Source organism: Ursus arctos, unplaced genomic scaffold (genome assembly GCF_023065955.2).
Source record: "Ursus arctos isolate Adak ecotype North America unplaced genomic scaffold, UrsArc2.0 scaffold_17, whole genome shotgun sequence".
Taxonomy (NCBI): Eukaryota; Metazoa; Chordata; class Mammalia; order Carnivora; family Ursidae; genus Ursus; species Ursus arctos.
This window is the reverse complement of record NW_026622841.1, coordinates 26,124,181-26,143,277: the sequence shown is the minus strand read 5'-3', so window position 1 is coordinate 26,143,277 and position 19,097 is coordinate 26,124,181. Positions and strand designations below refer to the sequence as shown.

At 48.6% G+C, this 19,097-nt stretch overlaps 1 protein-coding gene across 2 annotated transcripts in view; it reads right to left on the bottom strand.

The window, feature by feature from the left end:
• ST8SIA5 (ST8 alpha-N-acetyl-neuraminide alpha-2,8-sialyltransferase 5) overlaps positions 1 to 10,798 on the bottom strand; it is a 56,620-nt gene extending 45,822 nt beyond the window's left edge. For both annotated transcript variants that reach the window (XM_026496249.4, XM_026496250.4), the window contains exon 1: positions 10,314 to 10,798. In XM_026496249.4, the coding sequence (XP_026352034.1) occupies positions 10,314 to 10,444 (131 nt within the window). In that variant the 5' untranslated portion in view covers positions 10,445 to 10,798. The remainder of the gene's footprint in view (positions 1 to 10,313) is intronic.
• Positions 10,799 to 19,097: the final 8,299 nt, after the last annotated feature.

The following is a 19,097-nucleotide window of genomic DNA, read 5'->3' as shown; positions in this document are numbered from 1 at the left end:
GGTGGTGGGAAGAGGACCCAGAGTAATGAACTTGTGTCAGGACAGCACCCCAGCCTGACACTGTAAGAAAGAGAAAACACTGGGGGAGCTTGAGTCCTGTAAGCTTTCTTCTGGGGGGTTGTAATTTATATCTGGGGAAAGAGCAGTGTTGGTCCCAGAAATACTGATCCTCGGCCCGATGGGCTGAGGAAGAGTGGAGAACTGGCGTACTGGGGGAGGCGGGGAAGGCTTGGGTTCCTTTGCTCAGAGGTTCAACAGGAACAACACAATCGGGTACAATCTCAGGCTGGAGTGAGCACAAACGCATTTTATTCTCCCAATAACCTTGGCACCCCCAATGCATGGTGCCCCACCCACATCTCCTGGCTTCCCAGCCTCACTCCCATCTCCCATCTCTGCAGGACCTGTGGGCCCCTCACAGACAGGACTGGCAAAGCCTGGCCCAAGCCTTTGTGCTGAAGGGCCGGCCCCCCTCATCAGAGCTGGGAAAGAGAACAGCCTTCCTGGTCATCCTCTCACACTGCAGAATACAAAACTGAGACCAGAGAGGCCATCCACCTCACAGAGCACCAGGGAATAAAAAGAAATTCAAAAGCCTTCTGTGACTTTCATCCCTGAACCTGCAGCCTCAACGCCCCAGGCTGTCCCCCAGAATCATCCCCTGAAATGCACTAGCTCTCCAAAGCCCACATCAGGTCCCGCCGGGCTACTCATCATCAGCCAATTGCTGTCTCCTTTGAAACCTACGAGCCTCGTCACCTATGCCACACAACTGCAAGTCTATTTATACAGTTTTACGTATTTTTCACATTTGTCTCTTTATGTATGCTCTAAGTTCCTTAAGAACATGTGTCATATCTAATAATTCTTTAGTAACACCCCCTCTCCCCCCAGTACAAAGCTGAGTGCCTGTTTAATTGATGTTTGACAATTATTAGGAAAAGTTTAGGGGTTCTTTTTTTTTTAAAGATATTTATTTATTTGTTTGTTTGTTTAGAGAGCTGGGGGGAGGGGCAGAGGGAGAGGGACAAGCAGACTCATGGAGCCTGAAGTGGGTCTCGATCTCACGACCTTGAGATCATGACCTGAGCCAAAATCAAGTGTCAGATGCTTAATCACCTGAGCCACCCAGGCACCCCTAGAGGTTCCCTTGGTATTCATCCATTGGTTCAGCAATTAATGGCAGGCACTGTGCTGAGTCCTGGGAATTCAGAGATGGATAAAACACATCTCTCTCTCTCTCTCTCTCTCTCTCTCTTTTTTTTGTATGTGTTCCCTTTTTTTTTTTTTTTATGATACGTTAGTCACCATACAGTACATCATTAGTTTTTGATGTAAAGTTCCATGATTCATTGTTTGGGTATAACACCCAGTGCTCCATGCAATACGTGCCCTCCTTAATACCCATCACTGGGCTAGCCCATCCTCCCACCCCCCCCTCAAAACCCTCAGTTTGTTTCCCGGACTCCATAGTCTCTTGTGGTTCACTTAAGGGTCTTGCAAGCTATGTGACCTTATACAAGTTACCCACCTCTCTGAGTAAGTATTAAATGAGGATGATTGTATCTGTTTAACAGGACTATTGTAAGGATTAAATGAAATAATCCTCATTTAGGATTATCTCCTTAGGTCAGAGCCTGGCTCATGAACCCTTAAGAAATGTTAATAATTAATATCATTACTGATGAATCCTTCACTGTGTGTGGTAGGGTGGGAGCAGGGGTCCCTACACATAGGGTTAAGGGCTAAACTTGAGAAATTCTGGATGAGAGGGTATTAGAGAAGAAGCAAGTGGGTCCAGATAAGTCACAGAAGAGATGTTAATCCTCTAAGAGGTACAATTTCCCTGAAAAGTACAAATGTCAAAAAGAAAAGAATGGGACCAGGAGAGGGGTAGGGAGAAGAGTGAGAGGACAGCACTGGGAACATCTGGGGAACATCTGGGGAAGGGACAGGCAGCTGACACAGAGACCAAGTGCAGCCTGGGCACACAGCAGGTCAGGGTCGGGATTGGAGTGAGCAAGCAAGGCTCCCAGGGCCCAAAATTGAAGGCGGGTGCAGGGTGGACCCCTGAGAGGGAGGCCTCCTCGAGACCTGTCCCCTGGGTTCCAGGCTTCCCTCACCATAATCCCAGCCCTGCATCAGGCACTCAAGACAAGCTTGCTCTGAGCAGCAATACAAGAAGGTCATCCTGCCGGCCCAGCACACACCCTGGTGCCGGTCAGCTCAACATCCCTTCTCCTCTCTGGAAGGCCATCCGTTTCCACCAGGTCCCTGCAAGTCGCCTGCCCCTTCCAGAACCAGCCCCTGGATTGACCCTCCTACCCCTGTGGTCCCATCTCCTAGGCTGTGTCTGTTTCTCAGGGCGGTCGAACAGAAGGAGGGGTGGTTATACGAGGAGAGCCTTCGAATGCACACTTCAGATACAGCTCGGAGTCAGGCTGTGCTTTTCCTTGACCCAGTTTCATATCCTCAGGTCTCAGGTCTGCACCAGCCACGTGCAGGCAGCCCAGATCTGCACCCTCCAAGCGCAGGAGAGAGCAAGGCTGGAGGAGAGTCTTCTCCACAAGAGGCAGGACAAAATAGCCCAGCCTCCGCTCCTGTGTGGTCGAAGAAATCATCTTTAACCAGTAAGGAAATGGAATTAGTAACCTACAGTCTTCCCACAAGGAAAACGTTAGGTGTGGATGGCCGTACGGGCGAGTTCTACCAAACTGTCAAAGAATAGATGAACTCAAACCTGCATAAATCATCCCTCAGAATAAAGAGGGAATATTCCCAACTCCTTTTACAAGACTGGTTTTAAGACCAGAGACAGCATTCTATAAGAAAATGACATGCCAGTATCATTCACTAACATGAGATATAATATCTTAAATAAAAATACTGGCCAACAAAATCTCACATCATAGAAAATAAATAATACACCAAGAACAAACTGGGTTTATCCCCCAAATCAGAAGTTTAACATCTATTAATGTAATTTATCACATCAAAAGATGAAAGGCCAAAACTGCATATCACCCAATAGAGGTAGAAAAAGCATCTGATAAAATGAATGTCCAAACATGGTAAGACAAGTAAACAAAACTTGTTAGCATACTCCACATGGGAGTCTTAATCTCTTAGAGGTTGTCTACAAAAAAACAAAAACAAAAATTTAAGCAGATATACTCAATGGGGACACTTGTACCATAATTCTTCTTAAAATCAGGTTTAACCATACAATACACAAAAAAATAACTCAAAATGGAGCAAAGACCTCAACATAAGAGCTAAAATTATAAAACTCTTAGAAGAAAACACAGGGGTAAATCTTTGTGACACTGGACAGTGTACGTAGGCAGTGATTTAATAGATAACAACACCTAAAGTACAAGAAACCAACAACAACAACAACAACAAAATACATATGAATTAAAATACATCAAAACTAAAAAGTTTCAAAGGATATCATCAAGAAAGTAAAAAGACAACCACTAGAATAAGAGAAACATTTTGCAAATCATATATCTGATAAGGGACTTATATTTAGAAGCTATAAAGAACCCTCACAACTCAATCATAAAAAGACAAATCCTCCAATTTAAATGGGCAAAGGATGTGAACAGACATTTCTCCAAAGAAAACATACAAATGGCCAGTAAGCACATGAAAGTATGTTCCACATCATTAGTCATCAGAGAAATATAAAATCAAACCCACAATGGAATATCACTTCAAAACCACAAAGATGGCTATGACCAAAAGGACAGATAATAATGAATGTTTTTAAAAATATGGAAAAAATTGGAACCCTCATGAACTGCTTGGAGGGAGTATAAAATGGCATGACCACTTTGGAAAAGAGTCTGGCAATTTCTCAAATGGTAAAACATAGAGTTACCATATGACCCAGCAATTCCACTCATAGGTATATACCCAATAAAAATGAAAATGCACGTCCACACAAAAACCTGGACACAAATACTCATCACAGCATTATTCATAATAGCAAAAACAAGAACCCGGTTTCCACCGCTGAAGAACGGACAGACAAAATTTGGTATATTTATAAATGGAATATTATTCATCAACAAAAAGAAACGAAGTATTGGGGCATCTGGGTGGCTCAGTCGGTTAGGTGGCCAACTCTTGATTTTGGCTCAGGTCACGACCTCAGGGTCTTGAGATCAAGCCCCAAGTCACGCTCCACACTTAGCACGGAGTCTGCTAGAGATTCTCTCCCCCTCTGCCCCTCCCCTGGCTCGTGTTCACGTGCTCACTCTTTCTCTCAAATAATCTTAAAAAAAGAAAGAAAGAAAGAAAGAAAGAAAGAAAGAAAGAGTACCGACACATGCCGTAACATGGATGAACCTTGAAAACGTTATGCTTAATGAAAGATGACAGTCATATTGGACCACATATCATATGATTCCATCTGTATGAAATGTCCAGAACAGACAAACCTATGAAGACAGAAGATACACTAGTGTGTGTGTGCACCCCTACAGCTAGGAGAAATGGGAGTACTGGGGGATGATGGTTAAGGACTACAGTTTCTTTTTGGGGTAATGAAAATGTTCTAAAATCAATTGTGGTGATGGATGCACAATGGTATGAATATACCAAAAGTGATTTAACTGTACACTTTAAATGGGCATATTATATTTGGATAAAGCTATTTAAAAAGAAAGTTAAAAAAGAAAAGAAAATCAGGATTAAGGCCAGGATATTCACTATGACATTTTTATTGAACCTTATATCAAAGGTCCTAGCTAGCTCAATAAGACAAGAAAAATAATTAAGGTACAGGGTTGTGATAAAAAAAATAAATGTGTAGAAATCCCAGAAGACTCTACAGATAAATTATTGTCATTACATACATATTATCTGGGTTGCTGGTTATAAAATTAATACACAATAAAATCAAATTTATTTCTATATACCAGCTATAAATGCTATACAAATACTGTATATACTATATATAGATATACTATATACAAATGCTTAGAAAATATAATTTTTAAAAATAAATTTTTACAAAGCAGTAAAAACTATGTAGCTAGAAATAGGCCTACCAATGTTCAAATTCTTTATGAAGAATTTCAAAGCCTCATTGAAAGTCGCAAAAGGAGGACACGTAAAGTCCATGCCTATCTGGTCTTCCTCTGAGATTAAGCTTAAAAGGCAGGTTGAGACCGAATTGTAAAAAAAAAAAATCTACAATGACCTTTCCTTCTAACTAAAAGAGAAACAACAACAACAACAAAACTACTGCCCTTTCCCTGTCCCTCTGTTAAAGTGTAAGTACTTTTAGTCTTCAGCACTCTAGGGACGCAAGTTTATGTGAAGATTTTAGCACAAGCGAAGGAGCAGTGGAGGGGCAGTGGAGGGCTTAAAGGAAGAGGGTACAATTTCCATGCTCCCGATTCTAGAAAATCCTTCTTTTGATCCATCGCCCCCAGAACTGTCCTTGCCCATATAGCCAAATCTGGTAGGTCTTATCCTACCTGATCCCTCTGCAGTGTGTGTCACAGGCGACCGCTCTCTGCCTGGCACCATTACCCCCTTGGTTTCCTTAACACCTGTTCCCCTCTACCTCTCTGCAGCCTCAGCTTCCAGAGCCAGCTCTCCTCTCTGGACCCTTAGATGCAGGCATTCCTCAAGGCTCTCCTTTGTGCCCTGACCTTCACCACCCTTCACTCTGCAATCTCCTAGGTGATTTCATTCAACCTCATCACGGGGACCATTGTTTTTCTAAGGGTTTCAAACCAACAAGTTATAAAATCAACTTGGTAGTTTACGCCTAGAATTTTTAAAACTTTTGTACTGTGGCAAAATACACATAACAGAAATTTACCATTTTAACTATTTTTAAGTCTACAGTTCAGTGGCATTAAGTGTACCTTTTATGCACCCATCACTACTATCCATCTCCAAAACCTTTTCATCTTCCCCAACTGAAACTCTGTACCCATTAAACGCTAACTCCCACCCCACCTCCAGCCTCTGGCAACCACCATTCTATTTTCTGTGTCTATGAATTGACTAATCTAGTTACCTCATATAAGTAGAACCATACAATATCTGTCATTTTGTGCCTGGTTTATTTTAGCAAAACGTCTTCAAGATTCATCCATGTTGAGAAAAAAAAGATTCATCCATATTATGTATCAGATTTCCCTCCCTTTTTAAGGCTGAATTTATTTTTTAAATGAAGTGGAATAGAAAATATTAAAGCACATTTCTTATAATAAGGCCAAATACTGTTTCGCAAAATGGCTGTTTCAGACGGAAGTGCATGCGAGCACGTTCTAGATCCCTGGGTCTAACACAGTTCTTCCTGTGGCTAACAATTACAAAAGTTGGGAAAACACTGATTTTGATGGTGACTAAATGAGCTCCATTACTCACCTGGCTCTTCTCCAACCACAGTTTGGAGCTCATTTCCAAGGAGCTGCCAGATAGCTCCATGTGGATCTCCTTGCAGCGAGTGTCCTAACAGATCCACCCTCAAATTTGTTACCCTCTTTCCTCCAGACCTGCTTCTTCTCGCACATTTCCTACTTGATTCTCCATAATCAGGCCTTGCCTGCTCACGTTGCCCCCAGGTACACAGCTGTGATATCTGAGTTATGCAGAATTACTTAGCTCTCCCCTGCAGTTTGCTATCCTTATTCAAGCTGCTTTCATCCCACCCCACCCCCGTCTCCTTCCCCATACCTACGGATCATTTTCCTTTCTTTAAGACCCCCTTCAAATGCCTCCATGCACCTTGAAGCCATCCTGATCCACTATGGCTCCCTCCTCATTTTTGGAGTCCGTTGCTCACACCTCCGATTTGGCTTATGTATGTATTACGTGCCTGTCTGTCTTCCTAATAGACTGCAAGCTCCCCGGAGACCCTGGACTGTGTCTGTCTGGCACACCATTGTCCTCAGCACTTAGCGTGGTGTTCAGCATATAGCAAATCTTCATTAAGTATGTGTTCAATCAAGTCAGAGAGGAGGAAGCCAAGAACATCAATGGCAAACTTCGCAACTCTGTCTCATGCTCTTTCTTCTCAATGCACAGAGCGTGCACTTCCTCCACAGAGACACTAGGCCCCCTGAGCCATCTGCACTGCCCACCTTCTCCCCTCCTGAGCACTGCAAGTGTTTGCAAGATGGGCCCCCAGAGTCCCGATCTCGCTCCAGTGGGCGCCCCCGGAGGTGGCCACTGCACAGCATAAGCAGAGGCCAGGGGTCCAAGGAAAGAACACATACCGCCTCACATCCCCCACTCCCTTCTGGCAAAGTCCGTCCCTAATTCTCACCGAAACATCCTGTCATCTCTGTGCCCCTGAGCTCCTTGCGAGGTGGCAAACAATGGAGGCTTTGCTGAACATATCATCAACCCAGCTCGGCACAGAAGCAAAAAATGGCGGCCTTCAGGAACCCTCCAAGGTCTAACGTGGCTCTGCCTCCTGCGCCAGATTCTCCTCTCTGTGGACCAGGCTGTAGCAAGAGCCTCCCAGCCTCTCCCCATTGCCAACCTCTCCTTACAAAGCCCAAATAACCTTCCTTCCTGGTGGCTTTTATCATATCATTACCCTACTCAAAGCCCACATGCGGCTCCCAATGACTGAATGAACCCAGTTCAACCGTCCTTCCCAATCCACACAGCACCTCACTGAAGCTACTCGCCCAACATTACAACTGCCCCCATTCTCCACATTCTCCCTTATACCAGTCAGATCCATTTCCCCACTGTGTCTTCCAGTTCCCCTGGGCACATGTGGGCCAACAGGTGCACAGACACATGCGCATTCACACACACGCATGCACACACACACATACACACACACACCACTCTCAATCATTTCTTCATTATCCGGTATTTATAGAGCTTCCTATGTGCCAGCACCAGATCTGGTGCTAAGGGCGCAGGTGGGACCAAAACAGAGTGACTGCCTGCCTCCTGGAGCTTTCAGTCCAGAGCAGGGTTTCTCCACTTCGGCCCTACTGATATTTGGGGCTGGGTGACGCTTTCTGTGGGAGGCAGACGACACAGTGCAGGAGCGCTAGCAGCATCCCCAGCCTCTACCCATAAGACACCAGCAGCACTCTCCTCTCTCACTGTGACAACCAGAAATGTTTCCAAATATCGCCTGGGGTTACATTGTTCCCCCTTGAGAACTGCGGGTCTAGAGCAGGAGGGGGAGCTTGTTAGGAACCATGTAGGGTCCTGGTAACAAGCACGTCCTGGATCCATCCCCAGAGAGTCCGATTCTGAGCCCAAGCATCTGCAGATCAGTGGCCCTGCAGGTGATTCTCATGAGGCTGTCCCAAGACCTCTGTCTGGGGAACACTCGAGTGTTTCTAGACAGGACCCAGACCAATAATCGCATCAGGTCAGTTCACTATGATTGTATGTATAGGAAATAAGATAGGTGAATGCACGAGTGGGCAGTCCCAGCACAGCAGAGGGGAAAGGATGTGGTGCCCCATCTCTGCACACACGCATCTTTGCTCACACACTCTTCAGGTCTGGATGTGCACATTCCCCCCCCCTCTGAATCTCACCCTTCCTTCAAGGGCCCACTCAGGTTCTACCTCCTCCAGGCAGTCTCCCCTAACTACTCCAGCCCATTGGTACCTCCTTCCCTAGACGAGTTAACACTGACTACTTAACTATCTCATCTGTAGTCATTTGTTTCCCCCAAGAGATTTCCAGCTTCCTGAACACCAGGACCACACCATCTGCTTCTTCACAGACCCCACAGCATTCTTCCAGGATGAAGTAGAGGCCAGTTTTGCTTGTGTGACTAGATTAACCCACATCCCTGGAGTGAGGCCCGAGAGGTGGCATCTGAGGTTCAGGGAGTCAGGATCTCTGTATGAGGGAGGGTGGGGGGGCAACTGGCATGCCTGCTGAACTCTGGACGGCTTGCACATCTACCCAAGACCAGGGAGGGCCTGCCAGGGCAAGCAGTCAGTAGCTGCGCTGGCGTTCAGCATGAGCACTGATGTTTTCCCACTGTTGACAAGACAGCAGGGCAGCGGGGATCCCAGCAGCCCCAGCAGCGTTGAGTAGGTGCCAACAGGGGGCAGGAACCTAGAGTCGGCCTGCTGAGGAGGGAGAAGTGCAGCGGGTGGAGGCCAACAGGGCTGTCGCAGGCCATCTGGGGCCCAGCAGTCCTGGAATGGGGTTATCTTGGAGGGGCAGAAGGAGCCAGAAGGGGAGGCAGACCCAAGCAAGCCAGGAGACTCTGAAAATGTCCTTTAAAGCCACCAGCGCCATGCAAAGCTCATCAGCTGCCTTCCACCAGGGAAGAATGCTGTCTGGGGAGGTCAGGGGCCACGGCAGGCTAAAAACAAATGTCCCCAGTAAGGGGCCTCATACTCCCCAGCTCTGGGAGTGGAAGGGGAAGTAGCCTAACTGCCACAAAGAACAAACCTCCAGGCAAAAGGAGAGATCGGCTAAGATCGGCTATTTCCAGAAGAGGCTCTGATGTGGGAGTATACTAGGGTGAGCGTTATCCCCAAGCTCTGCAACTAGGCAGAGTACCCCGAAGCCTTTCTTCTCGCCAGCAAAAGGAAACGGCCAGCATTTTTGCACACACAGGGACCCGGGCTGCGACACCTCCTACTGCTCTCTTAAAAGAGCTGGCGCCTCGATAGGGTGGGGTGGGAAGAGCGCCCAACGAGGGGACAGTTAACTTCTGCTGCAGCTCTGACCTTCTCTGTAAGGATGAGAAAGAACCATCTGTTTCAGGAGGGATCAGGTTGTGGGTTTCAAACACCCAGTGGTTACTGGTTTATGAAAACTGACGATCCATGTCGCAGTCCCAGCCTACTACCACTCCCCACATAACCTGGCGCTCAGGGCGGGGGTCACTCCGCCCCCGAAGAGCCCCCACAAAAGTTCTGGACTCACAGGGTAATCCTATTCGGTTTTGAGCCCTCCACTCCCAGGAGCATCCCCTCCAACCAAATGGCCATGGCACTGTAGATTTGGGGGACACCGATCTGACCGCTGTGGCCCCTCGGGGTTATGCAGATGGATTTGTCATCAGCGTGGCCGCTCGGAATTCCAACCCGTCCCCCATTTTCACAAGAGAACAAAGTTGTCGGGCCCCTCCGGCCCACTCAGGGCAGGCGCTCCCCTGCCGCTGGGAGGAGAGATGCGCTTCAGAACGCCATGACCCAAACCTAACGCGGCCGTCCTCGCGGCTAAGTGCCGATCCCGGGGTCACTCACCCCCGGGACGCCCGGGCCGACGCTGCGGCCACCAGCAGGGGGCTCGCCCGCGAGCTCCGTGCACCCCCACCTGAGCTCGGACTTTCTTACCTCTTGATGTAGTTTCTGCCGTACAAGATCTGTTGCAGCAAGGTCACCAAGGCAAAGGCGCAGATGAAAATGAAGAGTAAAGTTCGGTTCCCCAACAAATCCCGGTTCGCCGAGGGGTCCGCGTAGCGCATTCTGGCGGCCGCTCGCGCACGGCGGGGCGCGGCGGGCGCCGGACGCCGGTGGACCCCTGCAATCACGCGCGGGTTTTCGGGGCCCCGGCGGGGCGCGCGGTCGATACCAGGCGCCTCTCTGCGCTGTTAGGCGGGCGGGGGACTTGGCGGGGCAAAGTTTCCGCCTGGCGGGCCGGGCGCAGGGGGCATCCGAGCGTGGCCGGCGCCGGGGCGGCGGACAGGGCAGAGCCGGTCGCAGAGAGCTCGGCCGCGGCCCCGGGCCTTTCCTCCGGACGCCTTTACCTCTGGGCGCCCGTGCCCGCCAGCCGCCGATTTCCCTGCGGAGAGGCGACTCCAGGTGCCCCGGGCCCGGGGCGGCCCCTCCCCGCCGAGGTGACGACCAATGGGGAGCGGGGCCCGGGCGCCGTCCGCCTGTGCACCCGAGAGCGCGGCGCACCGCCCCCTCCGGTCGGGCTCCGGATCGCGGTCGCCCAGAGCGGTGCCCTGCCCCGGCGGGCTACGTCCGATTCCCGGGCCCGGAGCAAGGCAGCGCGAAGGTTGGCCTTCAGTTCTGTGGATGGGAGGTGGGGGACCAAACACCCGGACAGGCTGGCGAATGACAGGCGGGCGGTGGAGAGGGGGAGGGGTGGAGCGGAAAACGCCGGGTTTGAATCGTGGAATTAAAAAAGGGGGCAGGAAGGGGAAGGCGCTGCTGCGGAGCTGGAAATGCTGGAAGGGAGCGTTTGCTTGCGGCGCGCAGGGCACTGAGTCACCGCGGTGGCCGCGTCCTCGCGCTCGGGAGATTTCTCCGGAGAAAGCGGAGCAAGGTCAGCGGGCAACCCTTCAAGGACAGCGCGCGCGGCTCTTGCATGCTGATGGCCTGCGGGGCTGCCCGCCCGCTCCGGACACCCAACTCCTGCGGAGAGAAAATTCGGAGGCTCTACACCCCGACCACAGGCCTCCTCCCTCTCCCCAGCTGCAGCCCGCGGCTGTTCGTCAAAGACCTTGTTGTCACCGAGACACTAGGACTTTGTCTCATCCTTGGAGCCGCTCATAAATCTCAGGTCAGGCAGCCGGCCGCCTTAGGGTTCCACGGTCCCCAAAAGCTTTAGCAAGTCAGTAAGTCTGGAAAGGTTTGTGCTTCAGAGGGCACGCCAGGGAAAATAAACACGGAAACGCAATGCCAAAGTCGTGCCTCTTCAGAAATCCAAGCCCCTAAATGCGTTGCCCTTTTCCTAATCCCCCGCCCCGCAAGCCAGGTGCCAGCCCTGTCATCCTGAGACCGCAGTCTCCCGAGGCCTGGAGAGTCACGTGCCCGCGGCGTTCCCCACTGAGCCTTCGCTGGATGATTTCAGGGCGCCGCTTCCAAGGGCCCCACAGCCACTTGGGGAGGTTCTGGAGTCAGGGCAAGGATTCAGCTCCCAACTAGACTGAAACTCCAATCGCAGCAAGAAAAAATGACTTTGATGAGGTAGCGTCCAGACTCCAATGCTCCAGCCTTACCCTTTCCTAGTTTGCTCTTCGAGCTGGAGAGACCAAGGAAGGCAGAGGCAAATCTCATGATTAGGGATTCACCAATAAGCTTGGAACTGGTGTTAATGCACAAGGGGGCAGCGGACCCTGTCCTGTCTGTACAGAGTTTACGTACCAAAATATCTATGAGGTCAATTAAAGAAAGAACACATAAACATTTAGATGGTCCGTTATTATAATAATCCCTATATTTATTTGGTGTTTTAGCATCAAAAAGTGCTTGATCTTGCAAATACTAATTGAATTAGGGCCTGCTAGCCTCTAGCTAATCCACTTTACAATCAAAAGGATCAAAGCTCTAGTTGCCCAAAGTAACTCACCCAACAAGAAGTCTTTGGAATGGGAGATGTGGCATTTTCTCCCACAGAGGTAGGGCTGGCTTCACAGGTGGGGGGACCCGTGCCTGCCCCCACCCCACTCTTGTTGTCTTTAACTTCTTAATAATTTTTGAACTAGGAGGCCCTGCACTTTGCACTGAGCCACACAGATTACGTGGTGGGTCCTGTACAGCGGTCCAAGTTGATAGAGTCTAATTTTTCACTTAGCTGGCCCTCCCCTGCAGAGTTCATGAGGTACCATCACCATCACTGCCACTTCTAAATAAAAGTAGTGGTCTCCTTTCCTTTCTTTTCCTGCTGACTCCCCACCCCATCAAGTACCCTCTCTGATAGTTGTCTTTGAAGGCATAGTGCCTTGGAAAAACAAAACGGATCTATTTTAAAATAAGAAATCTAAATTATTCTAAAAATGCACAGCGTGCTGAGTTTCCATAAGCTGAACACACTCGTGTATCCAGCACACAGATCAAGAAACAAAAACATTACCAGTCCCGCCCCCAAGACCCTTCACCTGCTCCTTTCCAGTTACTTTGTACTCAAGAGTAACCATTATTCTGACTTTTAACACAAAGATCGGTGCTTCCCATTCTTGAATTTTATACAAACAGAATCATACCTTATACATTCTTTCATGTCTGACTTCTTTTGCTCACCATCGGCTGGAAGTTTCCTCCATGTCGTTGTGCATGGTAGGAAGAAAAGACGCCCCCGAGATTCCTCATCCTCTCTGGTACTCGCACTTTCTCCCAGTCATTCAATCGAACACCAATCTAGGTGCTGCTATAAAGGGATTTTGTGATGTAATGAAGGCCCAAGTCAGTTGGCTTGAAGATAAGGAGACTATTCTCAGTGGGCCTGATCACATGAGCCCTTAAAAGGGACTAAGCCCTTCCTGGTGAAAGAGATTTTGAAGCATGAGACAGATGGAGTCAAGGGAAGCTCTTCATTGTTGGCTTTGGTGACAGAGGAGTCCACACGGCAAGGGCTATCGATGGCCTCCGAGAGCTGAGACTGGTTCCTGGCTCACAGGCCATAAAGAAATGGGGGACCTCAGTCCTCTACTCACAAGAAAGACCCTGAATTCCGCCAACAACCTGAATGAACCGGGAAGACGGTCCTGAGCTCCCAGCCTGTGAGGCCCTCCGAGGGGAAGCCAGATTTAAGACCTACACACTGTGAGCTGGTAAGAGTGTGTTGTTTTCAGCCACTAAGTTGGTGCTCATTTGTTTCCCAGGGCCAGAAAACGAACACTTCGCATGCTATGGTTTAGAGAGTTTACGGATACAGTTCTAGTGTGTTCAATCTCATTCCTGTATAGTATGTCCTGGCTGGACTGTAGCACAACCTGCTTATCCAGTCTACTGTTGACGGACTCCGTGAGCCTCCCCGTGTATGTCTTTTGGTGTATATATGCATGCTTCTCTGCGGGGTAGCGGTGTTTAGAGGTGCACCTGCTGGATCACAGAAGTTTCAGCTTTAGTGATTCCTGCCAAACAGTTTTCCAAAAGGCCAGGTTATTCTTTTCATAGGTATTTGATTCAAACTTGCCATGACCTAGTGGGAATTGGTCCCCACCCTAGCTGACACTTCACATTAACCAGCTAATCTCATAACGAAAAACCCACCAAGCTAAGAGCCAGAATAGTCCAGAGAAAGGAATTACTTAACGCTGGGTTCCAGAGAACCTCCTCAGTGGCCAGGTGGCCTGCAGGAATCAGCAGCGAGGGCCAATGCTTGGCCACAGCTGGAACTCCAGGGTAGTCTTCTACGTGCAGTGTGTTTGGGTCCCTTGATATTCTGCAAATGATCAGCAATAGCCCAGCGCACCTCTGCTGACAGGGCTGTCCTAACAGTGTCTTAAATCTGACCATCTTCGCATCCGGTCGGGAGGTACCTTTCACATACACACAGACACAAGCATCGTCAGTGGAGTCAGAGACCAAAGATCTCGAAACGCAGAGGTCTGCAGTCCCTGTTGTTGCTATTAATATATGGATCTAGGTTCCATTTTAAGCCGAATCTATATTCTGATTGTGGAATTGCAGCAAACACTCGGAAGGCCTTGCAAACAAAAGAGTAAACACATGGATAGCTGATCACTATGCCAGATTCAGTGAACACCATTTTTATATCCTAATTGCCAGCAATGGGGACAGCTGCATCATTGTTTAAAACACACACGCACGCACAATTAAGCCAAGAACAAATGTCAACACTTGGCACAATCTGCTAAATTACTGATAACTGATGGGTATTACTCATGCTGTGAGCATTGTCTCCAACAGAAAACGGAAAGACTCCTTTTTTTAAAAAGACCTTAGAGATTTCTACTGGTTTAAGAAAGCCGGGGTTTGTAACATTACGGCACAACTGCAACCTGCCAGATTATGTAAGTGACATTCCACCCATGTGTTCACGGAGTTTGTGATAAGTACATGCTGTTCTTGTGCCTCTTTATATTTGTGTTAACAAGGCAGGCTCCAAGAGACTGATTCCTGGTTTGGGGACACTTTGTCTGTGCCGAGCGTGTCTCGCAGCCACTGAGCAGAAATGCCCAGTGATAACCTCGGGATCTAGAGAGCCAGGGCTCGCCATTGCTTGGTCATCTGCAGACACTGGATTCTACTGGTTTTCAATAAGTTATTATTATTATTGTAGAATAAAACTAGAATTTAAACCCCTGGTTTCGTTCCCTTATAATGTACGAGGTGTGTTAGAAATAACTTATTAAATAATCCTGAACAAGGCTATGAAGTCACATTGTAGCCTTCGCATCTCCAACCTGAGAGACAACTTCCTTTTGTCCTAGCACCACCCCCTGGGGATTCTTCAGCTGTCTCTGCCCCCAGTGGATCCAGTTTGTTTCCAAAGGCAGAGACACGCTCCTTGTTATTAATCCACAATGGTTCCTGCGTCGCAGAGAAGGCTCAGTTCCCCCTCGGGGATGTCACACTCTCATGGGGAGCCAGAAACAGCTACACTCTTTATAACGAGGTCACTCAGGACACATTTAGATGACATGGTATCTTCTTTGCTCACCTTCAAGGCCAAGCCCTGGGGTAGAAACCCTGGGATCAGGTTCTGCCCTTTGAGGAGGTGCTCTGACAAATTCGGCAGAGAGAATATTTTGCATTTCCAGTCTAGTGCAGGCTCCTTGACACGTTTAGTTGGTGGTCTGTATAATGCTAAAACTTCAAGAGAATGCCCTGGGCATACAGCTGCTTACAAATGTCTAATGTTCCTTGGGTACCTGAAAAGACAAAAGGGATGCGTGTCCCACTATGATCTTCCATTTCTAGAACACCAGAGGAGACTCCCATGGTCACAGCAAAGTATGTGTCACTTAACCTCTGTCCTAGGTTCTAAAAGTTCCAGGCTTTCAGTGCCTGTGGTGGGAGTGTCTACTATGTGGCAGATACTGCGTGACGAGCCAGGCAAATGAGAATCTGTAAGTCATAGTCTGTGCCCTTAAAGGAATTTATGTGGCAGTGAAGAAGACAGACAGTACCCTCTAGTAGGAGACGTAAGCCTCTAACCCAAATGGGGGGTGGCAGGATGGGGAGGTGGGGAGGGCGTGGAATGGCAAGGAAGGAGTCTAGACAAGGTGGGATTTTTGACCTGAATTGTGCTGGGGAAGGATGATTAGGCAGGTCAAGGAGTGGGGCAGGGGGCAACGCGGACAAAGCCTGGCAGGAGGAGATGTGGTCCAGTTGGCTGAGGGTGGCTGGAGAGAAGAGGCTGGAGGAGTGGGCAGGAGCCAGAGCACAGGAGTTGGGATTTTATTCATGGAACTACTGCAAGATTTTAAGTAGGAGAATAATATGATCAGATTTGCATTTTGGTTAAATCAATCTCTGGGTTGGTAGAGAGCAGTTGGAGGGAGAAATGCCTGAAAAGGCATGGACAAGACAGCCTCTTCTCTTTTCGCTGACAGCACCAGGCTCCTCCCCACCGCTGCAGCCTCACCCACCCCCACCCCCAGGGGCTGGCAGTCCCCCCCCCCCACCGCCAACTCCTCTCCTTGCTGTGCCAACTAGAGAAGGAATTCTCTGCCCTTCCAGGGGAGCGGGCAGGGAGTAGAGGCACAGGCTTGCTGCCTCATATACGAATGCTGTCGCTGTATGAAGTGCTTCATCAGCCCTCTTATTTGGTGCTCATGGAAACTGGTGAAGCGTGGTTGGGGCCGGTCCACTACACACTGGTACATTCGCAGAGCGTGTTGCCAGGACACCCTTTTTGCCACTTTCTGGGGTTCCCTCTGCTCCACAAGTTCCTGGGGGCAAAAACACTCTCTTCCTCCTCCTTTTGAAAACCCTGCCCTTGGGAAAGACTCTGATAGCTTTCATTTATATCCTTATGTTCCTGATGGGGAGAAACGTAACCCGAAGTATCTTCTGTGCCTGTAATAAAGCTGATGTCCTATTAGAACTGCACTCAGAGCCCTATGAAGAGACCTACGGGTGACCATCACCATAACCACATCCTCAGACATTCCCAGTGCAGTCTACCGGGGAGGGGTTTTCTAGAGGACTACATACCTGGTATTATAAATAGGGATTAGTGGAAATAGGATTTGTTTCTGAAGGAAATTTCTTGTCATCTAACCACATGAGTACTTATGTTGGAAGAACAACAGGATTGATGTATTCTGCCCGATCACCCTAAAAACAGATCATTGTTCATAGGTGTGGTCACCGGTATGACAGCCCTCGCCCAGCTGTGTTGTGGATTTGCCTAGATGGCCACTACTTACAGGCCAAGTGGACAGTGCTGTATATCAGGGGTCAGCAAACTGAAAGGGCTTTGTGGCCCACCCAGTTTTTGCACACAATTCTGCTGTTGTAGTGTGAAAGAATAAACGATACAGAAACACACGAATGTGACCAGAGTTGGTCCACAGGTTACGGTTTGCTGCCCTGCCCGGGGCCACACCATGTGATTTGTGGAGCTCCATGCAAAAGTCCCACCCCACTGAACTAGAGAATCACTGTGGAAGGCATTCCCCCATGTTCAGGCACTACGTCTACAAAGGCCTGATAAATTATAACATGTTAATCCCTTATCCACCGCCAACATGTTTGCACAGATTCAATTACCCTTGAAGTACAGCCTGGAGATCATGGGATGACATTTCCATGCAGAAAGTGCTCCCTAACTTGGACCATCTGTTTCATAAACATATGTCCCTGGTCACCGGGGCCTCCTGAGCACAAATATGGGTTGCTTGGTCAGACTCAATCTCACTTCTGGAAACAATACATTCTTGCGTCCCAAAGGCCAGTTAGGATCTTTTGGCTAAAGTAACAAAGACCATAGAGAAATGTATTATCTCACATATCAGAAAAACTGGAGGTGGGGTGGGCTCCACAATTGGCTAATCAATCTTTCTAGAACCCAGGTTCTTCCCATCCTCCGCTCCACTGTCTAAATTACAGGCTTCTTCTTAAAAGTGGCTGTCCTCATGGTTATATGAGAGCTTATTAGTAATTGGGAGGATAGCAGGGGAGAGAGAGAGAGAGAGAGAGATTCCTCCAACCTAGGACCAGTAATAATCACCAGAGGGATGCCATGCACTGAATGAGTTACACTGGGTCCCTGAACCAATCACTGACAAGGGGAGGATATTATCCTAGTTGGTTTCGTCTACTAAAGAACGCTCCGCAGGAGCCAGGGTCAACTCCAGAAACCACATGGCTGCTTACACAGATGGAGATGGAACGGATGTTGGAGAGTCAACCCAACATCGTCAAGAGCAGCAATTTTTTCCACTTACGTTTCCTTTCTTCCTTTTGATGCAGCACTATTGCTGTCATTGATTAGTGTTGATGACAGACAGACGAGAGAGTGAGATAAGGTGTCCCTCCAATGTCCCAGAAATGTTGTTTCAGAACCATGAAGAACATCGCCTGTGGCGATGTCATGGGCGCCTGTCTCCTGCCCATTTCCCCAAACACAGACATGTTCCTGGTTCCCTGACGGTAGCACCTACGACTATACTCACCAAGCTCGTAGCAAAAGAAGGAAGCCAGGCAACAGGTCAGCCAAATTACAAGTGTGGAAACAGATTATGTTTATGTCTGAATGCCTTGGTGTTTGGCTGCAAAGACAGTGACAGGCTGGGGAAAGTAGCTGCCAATGTGGGGGTGGGGAGGTGTTACAGGATGGTGGGAAGGAGCTCAGGAGGGGGAGTCAGAGGAGACATGCTTCAGGTCACAGCTCCAGAAGCTCAAGAGAGACACCTGCCTTCTCTAACCTACTGGTGTCCTCATATGGAAACTGGAAAATATAATATCTATTGCTCAAAGTAGGAGTTTTTGAAGATCGAATATAAAACTAGAAAAGCATTTTGTAAACTATAAAGCTATACAACTCTAAGATAAACAGCATTATTTGCAATGACCCGAGATAGAGAGATTTCAGAAATGTTGAGCCTCAACAGATTTGTGAAGGGGGTCAGATGTCCTCAGCGGCCTCCCTCCTCCCCATCAGCACTGACCACTCCAAGTGCCCAGCACTGTCTACTGCCCATAACTCCGCAGCATCCCCGCTGAAGCCCAAACTGGATCTGCCCCCTTCGCTCTCCTCCCACCAGAACTTACCCGTCTCGGCTCTCACTATTCCATCTCCTTAACACATATCTGCAACTCACCTAAGGAAGTATGGAGTGGTGGAGAGCACCGTCCTAAGAGTCAGAATCCAGAATTCTAGGCCCGGCTCTGCCACCAACTAGCCCTCTGAATTCAGGCTACATTAACCTAGTGGCAACCTTGGACTTCGAGCCTATAAAATAAAAGAGAGTTGTC